A 9,646-nucleotide genomic window follows, 5' to 3' on the forward strand; every position below is an offset into this window, starting at 1 on the left:
TGTGTGCGGGTGCAGGTGAGCAGCATCCTGGGCGAGGATAGCGTGGCTCATCGGGTGTTGGCACATGCCTGGAAGCGAGATACAGGGCAGCAGCATGTGCAGTGCTTCCTTGGAATTCAGGCCAGCTGGCGTTTTCCGGTCTGAAGGTGCGCCTCTCTGATGCGAAGAAGGCGTGTTCGATGCCAGGATGCGCCTGAACACCATTTTAGCAGCGGCCGGGGCGTGCCCAGATAGTGCAACTGGGGCATGCCTGGATGAAGCGTGAGCCGCTTGACCGGAAGTGTGAGGGAACCGGGCGTTCCGGAAGGGCCTGGAGAGGTGGGGAATAGCGTTTCTCCGGCATCTAAATAACGGCAGGAGCATCAATCGGTGCTTCCTTGCTCATTGTTCCCTCCAGAATAATGGATATCACTGAGCAGCAGCAGCCTGATAAGAAGCCCCAGAAGCAGGCGGAACACCGTCGACCCCGTAGCAGTAGTTTTGGTGGCAGTGTCTGTGAGAGACAGAGGTCTGCGGGCATTGGCGAATCCAGACAGAGGAGCTCCAGGAAAGTAGACGAGTTTTCGGCCTCTAGAGATGGTCTTTTGACTGAGGTGGGTTCCCCTCTAAATCTCGTACTATTTGATTGCCTCACACTGGTAAGTGATCTTTGTGAAAGTTCACTCAGTGATGTAGCCTTTCCCTTTTTTGTCAGTTATTGCCAGGGAAAGAAGTGTACAGCAAAGTCTAAACACAAGGAGTGTGCGCTTTGCAGAAATCTATTGCCTGACTCCAACCAAAAAAAAACTTTGCCAGTCTTGTATAGAGCAGACAGTAGCGGAGGAGACCACTAACTCTGCCACCGATTTAAGATCAATTATCATGGCGAAAGTCCCTTAAATCCCTTTCCCAGGAAGAGGTTCATAGAGGTAAGAAGAGCCAAAAGGGCTAGCCAGTGGTCCCGGGGTTACATGTGTCTAGCGTTTCAAATAATGATGACGAATCCTCCTCAGACTGTAGCGCTGGCATTCTTTGTTTTCCTATAGATGAGATGGACAAACTCGTAAAGGCAGTTTGGACCACAATGGGGATAGTCGAGTCCAAACTCGAGAAATCAGTTCAGGACATTATGGGACCAAAAAAAGCAGAGGTCATTTCCTGTGAATGAAAAAATCAGCCCCCTAATTTAGAGGGAATGGAAAAGATCTGAAAAGAGAGGCTCCCTTCCCCTATCAATTAAGAGGAGATATCCCTTGGATGAGCCTTCCTTGTCAAAGGGGGACAAAGCCCCAAAACTGGATGCGGCCATAGGAAAGGCGGCTTAGATGTACATGGGAGATGTTGACTGGTGCTTTAAAGCCAACAATGGCTGCTACATGTGCAGCCAGATCCTTAATCATCTGGTTGGATCATCTGGAAACAGTTAAAAGAAACTATGTCAAGACAATGTCAAGACACAATATCTTGGCCACTGTCCCACTTATGCGAGGGGCTGCAGCTTTTCTATCTTCGCTTCGGCTGATTCAAGTTTGTTTAGCGGCAAGGTCAGCAGCCATTTCTAACACTTATGGTTAAAATGTTGGCCAGGGAAACTCCAGGCTAGATTGAGACTGTGTGCCATTTCGTGTGAGGGGGAACACCTGTTTGGCCCAGCTTTGGAAAAGGCTGGCGATGCTAAAAAGGGATATCCTAACTTGTCCATCCCAGCCTACAAGCGATCCTTCCAGAAAAGAAGGTTCATTCAAAGGAAGACCTCCACAGATCAAGACAAATGGAAAGATCAAAGAAGAAAAGGTAGCAGCTTCATGTTCGGAACCTCTTCCCAGGATTCCAAAAAAGTCAGTGATTTCCAGCCCAGGTGGGGGGAGACTTTCGTCCTTCTTCCCAGCCTGGGAAAAAATATCGGGAAACAGTTGGATTCTCGGCCTGATAAAATCCGGTCTAGAAATGGAGTTCTGCTCAATCCCGCATGGAACATTCGTGGTAATACCCTCTAGGTCTTTGTCAGCAGGGCAACGGACCCCAGAGGCCGAAGTCTCAGCTGGTACAGAAGGCTGTCCTATTAGAAGTTTCAGTGTCAGAAAGAGGGAAGGGGTTTTAAGCCCCTCTCTTTCTAATCAAGAAACCAGACTGCTCATCAGGATGATAATAAATTTGAAGGGCTTTATTAAATTCCTGAGAATCCTTTCATTCAAAATGGAATGTGTAAAATCTGCAATAAAGTTACTCTTCCCAGAAGAGGTGATGGCCCGTCTCCGGGAGAAGAATGTATTGATTATCCTGTATTTGTATAATTTTCTGGTTGTAGGCAATTCGACCCGGCATTGCACTAGTCAGTTACAGGAGGTGATATCCACCTAAGAATGTTTAGGTTGGCTATTGAACCTTAAAAAGTCAAAGATAGAGCCCCTAAAAATACAGGACTATTTTGGGCTTCTGCTGGACTCAGAGGTGCAGGAGTATCATTTCCCAAGCAATAGAAAAGAAAAGATCTGAGGCCAGATGTTAAGGGCCCTGAAATTCCTCATCCTGTCCCTTAGAAGCGCTATGTCCCTTCTAGGTTTCTAACTTCGTGCATTTCAGCAGTCTTGTGAGCCCAGTTCCATACTAGAGCTGTTAGAACTCTCCTGTTAGGTTTCTTCTATCTTGCTGGTCACATGACCTTTTTTGCCTATTTAATCCTGCTCCGCCCTCCTGGCCATGCTGGACCTCATTGTAATTTCTACTCTTAAGCTAGCCAGGTGCTTTGTTTCCTTTCTCAGTCTGTTTAGCTAGGTCTTTGGACCTCTATGTTCTATGTTGTTTGTTTGTCTTTTTACTGCTACAATTTCTGCTAGGAGGTGTCCATCTTTCTCCCAGTCCTAGTTCTTGTAGGGATCCCTCCCTCACATCTATAGGTCTTCGTTCAGACTAGCCGAGGACTTTAGCGGGTCTGATCGCAGGATCAGGTTCCCCGTTACATCGTAGGGATCTAGCTTAGTTCTATTGTAGGGACAGATCTCCTGTCTTTCCTTAGTGCTTGTAGCAGATCATAACAAGAGCCTTGCAGTGGGATGTGTTAAGAAATGACATTTCCTTTAGAGGACACCTGGAAGGAAGGTTGACGCTATCCCCAACGTCAATGCAGTCCCTCCTTTGGTGGCTGGATGTCACTAATCTGTCCAGGTGGGCTCCCTGGAAAGTCACACCGTTGTTCACCACGGATGTGAATCACAGGTATTGGGGGGCTCATCCAGAAGACGTAGTAAACCAGGGCTTTTGGACAGGGGACGAGAGAGTTTTTTCCTCAAACTTGAAGGAATTACTTGCAGTTGAGTTGGCAGTAAGAAGACTCCTTGTGTTCCTACAGAGTGACAATGTCTGTCACTGACTCGTGGGTCCTCCCGCAGATTCCAAATCTCCTCTCTGGGGCCAATTCACCATCCACAAGTAGCCAATCTTCATTTGATGGCGTGGCCTCACCTTTGAAAGAAGGGTTCTCCAGGCTGTGATCCCTCCCTAAATTCTTAATTTTCTCTATAATTCTGTCATGGTGCTGTCATGGGTGAGTCTTATGAGTTTTTTCGGAACCCATGACAGCATCCTTATAATCCCTCCCGTCACGTGTGTGTGAGCACTTCTTTCACTAGTGTTATAAGTTCACAGTTTTAGTTGTGATTTGTGTTTTGGCAACAACCAATGGAGGTCCTATCGTGCTCTGTAATCCAACTGATGCGGAGGAGAGGTGCCAACCTTTTAAGCCTGTAGGTTTCCTGTCCTTGAAGGGCGGATCCCCTCTCTCATGGTGCGGTCATAATCCTGTTATCGGTAAGACTTTATAATGAAAAATATGAGAACAAAAATTGAAATGCCGGGTGAAATTTTCTGGTTCCGCACTGTATTATCTCAATAATTAATTATATTATTCTGTAAATAAAGTCTAAAAATAAGTGTTAAACAATGCAAGAAAAAAATCCCCAAATGGCCAATGCTGCCAATAAAAAATAGCTTAATTTGAAAGAAAAAAAACAAACCTGGAATATTTGGTATCACCATTTCCATAACAAGTTGTATGTATAAAACTATTTCAATATTTATGTAGCACGATGAACAGACTTAAAAAAAAGTTGAGAAACTATGTCTGAATTACAGACATGAATTATTCTACATAATAAAAAAAAATCAAAAAGTGACCAAAACACAAAAAATACACCATTAAAAAACACAGCTCGTTATGCAAAAATAATTCCCCATATAGAAATAATAGATCACGTAGGCAGAGGCCTGTCAATCTAAGACAGCGGGCGGAGAGAAGCCGCCAGGAACCCGCCTGTCCGACTAGTCTATTAAAGTATGAATTCCTCTAAAACGCCGCAGAGTTTCAGAATGAAACGTACCTGGCTGACATCATACAGCCAGTGTCTTCTGTACACCGTCCGCGCATTGGGAGCCACTGGGGACCAACATGGCAGCCACGGGGGACTTTAGCAGACCCACAGCTGCAATAATAACTCATGGGGGGGAAGCGATGTGTACCTAACTATTTAAATGCCACTCAGCCACTGCTGCTAAAGGCAGATGCAGCCTGTGTAACAAAATTCCTACTGCGCCTCGACCGCATGACATAATTTTAGATTATGTCATTGCACATAGATTAATAAATTCAGGCTTGCATCTGGTTTATTGGCAGGGCTTCACCGTTCATTACCGTACTGCTCCACCGCGCTGCCCTGCCCCATCGCGCTGCCCTGCCCCATCGCGCTGCCCTGCCCCATCGCGCTGCCCTGCTCCACCGCGCTGCTCTGCCCCATCGCGCTGCCCTGCCCCATCGCGCTGCCCTGCCCCATCGCGCTGCCCTGCCCCATCGCGCTGCCCTGCCCCATCGCGCTGCCCTGCTCCACCGCGCTGCCCTGCTCTCTGCTAAAGTGCATTTAACGGTCAACACTGAAATCAGAAAACTGCTGAAAAACTGTGTAGTGTCCTAATATCATTATCTTTCTCTATCGATAATTGAGATCTATTTTGACATCACACTTTTAGTTGGTTAATGACTGAATTTTGCTATTTCATATAGAAATCCTAATAAATATAACATTAACAATATAAAGATACAGTTACATTATTACAAATATATTTGTTTTATTCTTGGCAGACGTCTTTACCGGGAACTCAGAGAGACATATGATATCCTCAGGTTTGAAAGCAGATGATCATGGTATCACACCAGATACATGTGAAGAGCATGCCATTGCTTCAGATACAACCTCAGCCCTTCACAGAAAAGATCTATTTTATGATCAACAGGTCCTGTCTTCTGATTCGTTACAGAATGCTGAGCAAAGTAAAAATCACAGAAAGGGAGCTAAGAAGCGGAGAGCTCACTCAGGGGTGAAGCCACTATCATGTTCAGAATGTTGTAAATGTTTTAATCATAAATCAGATCTTGTTATACATCACAGAATTCACACAGGGGAGAAGCCATATTCATGTTCAGAATGTGGGAAATGTTTTACAGACAAATCAAATCTTCTTAAACATCAGAGAACCCACACCGGGGAGAAGCCTTTTTCATGTTCAGAATGTGGGAAATGTTTTATTTGGAAAGCGGATCTTGATCGACACCAGAGAACCCACACAGGGAAGGGGCCTTTTTCATGTTCAGAATGTGGGAAATGTTTTAATTGGAAAGCGCATCTTTATATCCACCAGAGAACCCACACAGGGATGAAGCCTTTTTCATGTTCAGAATGTGGGAAATGTTTTATTCGGAAAGAGCACCTTGATAACCACCAGAAAACCCACACAGGGGAGAAGCCTTTTTCATGTTCAGAATGTGGGAAATGTTTTATTCAGAAAGAGCATCTTGATAACCACCAGAAAATCCACACAGGGGAGAAGCCTTTTTCATGTTCAGAATGTGGGAAATGTTTTATTCGGAAAGCGGATCTTGATCGACACCAGAAAAGCCACACAGGGGAGAAGCCGTTATCATGTTCAGAATGCTGTAAACGTTTTAATTGTAAATCAGATCTTGTTATGCATCAGAGAATTCACACAGGGGAGAAGCCATATTCATGTTCAGAATGTGGGAAATGTTTTATGCGGAAAGCGCATCTTAGTAACCACCAGAAAACCCACACAAGGGAGAAGCCTTTTTCATGTTCAGAATGTGGGAAATGTTTTATAGACAAATCAAATCTTCTCAAACATCAGAGAACCCACACCGGGGAGAAGCCTTTTTCATGTTCAGAATGTGGGAAATGTTTTATTCGGAAAGAGTATCTTGATAGCCACCAGAAAACCCACACAGGGATGAAGCCTTTTTCATGTTCAGAATGTGGAAAATGTTTTAATTGGAAAGCGCATCTTGATTTCCACCAGAGAACCCACACAGGGATGAAGCCTTTTTCATGTTCAGAATGTGGGAAATGTTTTATTCGGAAAGCGCATCTTGATTACCACCAGAAAACCCACACAGGGGAGAAGCCTTTTTCATGTTCAGAATGTGGGAAATGTTTTATTCAGAAACAGCATCTTGATAACCACCAGAAAACCCACACAGGAGAGAAGCCTTTTTCATGTTCAGAATGTGGGAAATGTTTTATTCGGAAAGCGGATCTTGATCGACACCAGAGAACCCACACAGAGGAGAAGCCTTTTTCATGTTCAGAATGTGGGAAATGTTTTTATCAGAGATCAAATCTTATTGAGCATGTGAAAACTCACACAGGGGAGAAGCCATAGTAATGTTCAGAATGTGGGAAATGTTACAGGTGTAAAGTAGATCTCGTTAGACATCAAAGAAGCCACACAAGGGAAAAGCTATTTTAATGCCCAGATTGTGAGAAATGTTTTAGTAGGAGATCAAGTCTTCTAGACCATCTTAAAAACTCACATTAAAATCATAATTATTTTTAGTATGTTGGAAATTTTTACCCACACAACTTCATAGTATTCAAACTGCTCACATGGGGAAATAATCATTTTTATTTTTTTAAACGTACTTATTTGACAGATCATACAAAAAATACAATAGTTACCAGCATATGCCAAAAAGGTTCTTTAACTGCAGGAGTCTAGAGGAACTGAAGAGGAGACAGGCTGGTATGCAGGGCTGGTATTGGAGGGAAGGGGGAGGGCAAACTGGGCAATTTCTCAAGGCTCTCACTCTTTTAGGGGCCCTCAGTATTTCTAGTCTGAGGTTAAGACTGCTAAAGACCTTTGGTGACATCACGGTCATTTTACCATAATGTCACCAAAGGTCCTTTAACAGCAGGAGTCTATAGGAACTGAAGAGGAGATTGGCTGGAATGTGCTGTATGTGTGTACCATGGGGAAAATAAGTATTTGATACATTTCCGATTTTGCAAGTTTTCCCACCTACAATGCATGGAGAGGTCTATAATTTTTATCGTAGGTCACTTCATCTGTGAGAGACAGAATCTAAAAATAAAAACCAGAAAATCACATTGTATGATGTTTACATAATTAATTTGCCTTTTACTGCATGAAATAAGTATTTGATACAATAGAAAGCAGAACTTAATGTTTGGTCCAGAAACCTTTGTTACAATTACAGAGGTCAGACGTTTCCTGTAGATCTTGACCAAGTTTGCACACACTGAAGCTAGGATTTTGGCCCACTCCTCCATACAGATCTTCTCCAGATCTTTCAGGTTTTGGGGCTGTCGGTGGGCAACATTGAGTTTCAGCTCCCTCCAAAGATTTTCTATTGGATTCAGGTCTGGAGACTGGATAGGCCACTCCAGGACCTTGAAATGCTTCTTACGGAGCCACTCCTTAGTTGCCCTGGCTATGTGTTTCATGTCATCATGCAGAAAGAGGAGGGAAGGAGGTTTTTGGCCAAAATTTCACAATACATGACCCCATCCATCGTCCCTTCAATACAGTGCAGTCGTGCTGTCCACTTTGCAGAAGAGTACCCCCAAAGTATGGTGTTTCCCCCACCATACTTCCCGGTTGGGACGGTGTTCTTGGGGTTGTACTCGTCCTTCTTCCTCCAAACATGGCGAGTGGAGTTGATACCAAAAAGTTCTATTTTGGTCTCATCTGACCACATGACCTTCTCCCATGCCTCCTCTGGATCATCCATACGGTCATTTGTGAACTTCAAACAGGCCTGAACATGTGCTGACGTGACCAGGGGGATCTTGGGTGCCCTGCAGGATTTTAATTTTAATCCATGACGGCGTAGTGTGTTACTAACGGTAATGTTTGAGACTGTGGTCCCAACTCTCTTCAGGTCATTGACCAGATCCTCCCGTGTATTTCTGCGCTGATTACTGACCTCTCTCAGAATAATACTTACTCCACGAGGTGAGTCCCAGACCGAGGAAGATTGAGGTCATCTTGTGTTTCTTCCATTTTCTAATAATTGTGCCAAAAATTGTTGCCTTCTCACCAAGCTGCTTGCCTATTGTCCTGTAGCCCAATCCAGCCTTGTGCAGTTCTACAATTTTGTCCCTGGTGTCCTTACACAACTCTTTGGTCTTGGCCATGGAGGAGAGGTTGGAGTATGATTGAGTGGACAGGCGTCTTTTATACAGGTAACGAGTTCAAACAGGTGTAATTAATACAGGTAATGAATGCACAGTAGGAGGGCTTCTTAAACCAAAAAAACAGCAGAATTCTTTCTGGTTGGTAGGTGATCAAATACTTATATCATGCAAATTAATTATGCAAAAATCATACAATGGGATTTTCTGTTTTTTATTTTTAGATTCTGTCTCTACCATTTTATGAGCTGCCTTGAATAATAACCAAGCTTATTCTATGGAAAAGTCTTATTTGTACAAGTACCCTGTGAATTGTAAAGTGCTGCCAAATATAAAAGTAATTATTATACATATAGTTGCAATAAAAATTATTCAACTTCCTTTCCAAATTCCGTTTATTTCCAAAATTTACAAACGTTTTAATAAACTAATGAAACAAGAACAATATAAAAAGCTCAACACAACTAATATAACATGTGGTTTCTCTAAATTCACCACAAAATTGCACGTTTAATGACTCCTGCCATCCAAGAGTGATTCCATCCCTTCATGAGCTGCATCTTGAGTACTTAGTAGAACCCTTTCACTGCTACATTCAGAAACCTTGCTCACCTCATTAATATTCCTTGCATGCCTTCTGTCTCTTTCAATTGTGCCCTTTGAAACATGCAGGCAGCATGTAATAAACTCTCCTACATCTAGGACTTTTTCCTCTCAATTCCCTCAACCTTTATGTTCTCACTGAAACATGGATCCAGCAGTCGGACACCACCGCTGCTGCTGCTCTCTCTCCTATGGTGGCCTACACTTCTCTCATACCCCGAGAACTGACAACAGATCAGGCGGAGGTGTTGGTCTGCTCCTTTCAACAAAATGTACTTTTCAGGTTATTCCCCCAGTACCCTCCCTTATCTTCCCTTCTTTTGAGGTCCAGACTGTCAGACTCTACCGGCCTTTCTCCCTGCGAGTGGCGGTTGCTTATCACCCTCCGGGCACCTCCAGTCAGTTTCTGGATCACTTTGCTTCCAAATTTTCTATCTTGCAACATCCCCACTCTCATTATGGGGGACTTTAACATCCCAACTGGCGATCCCCTTTCCCCATCTGCCGCTCACCTTTTATCACTAACCTCCTCCTTCGGCCTTTCACAACTTACTAATACTCCTACACAT

The 9,646-nt window shown here is 43.8% G+C and overlaps 1 protein-coding gene across 1 annotated transcript in view; it reads left to right on the top strand.

The window, feature by feature from the left end:
* The window catches only part of LOC141197723 (uncharacterized), a 32,418-nt gene extending 23,621 nt beyond the window's left edge, over window positions 1-8,797 (top strand). The window contains exon 3 of the mRNA XM_073662807.1: window positions 5,334-8,797. Coding sequence (XP_073518908.1) covers window positions 5,334-6,702 — 1,369 coding nt within the window. The 3' untranslated portion in view covers window positions 6,703-8,797. The remainder of the gene's footprint in view (window positions 1-5,333) is intronic.
* Window positions 8,798-9,646: the final 849 nt, after the last annotated feature.

This window comes from Phyllobates terribilis, unplaced genomic scaffold (genome assembly GCF_046119375.1).
Source record: "Phyllobates terribilis strain yellow unplaced genomic scaffold, ASM4611937v1 Scaffold_86__1_contigs__length_6382490, whole genome shotgun sequence".
Taxonomy (NCBI): Eukaryota; Metazoa; Chordata; class Amphibia; order Anura; family Dendrobatidae; genus Phyllobates; species Phyllobates terribilis.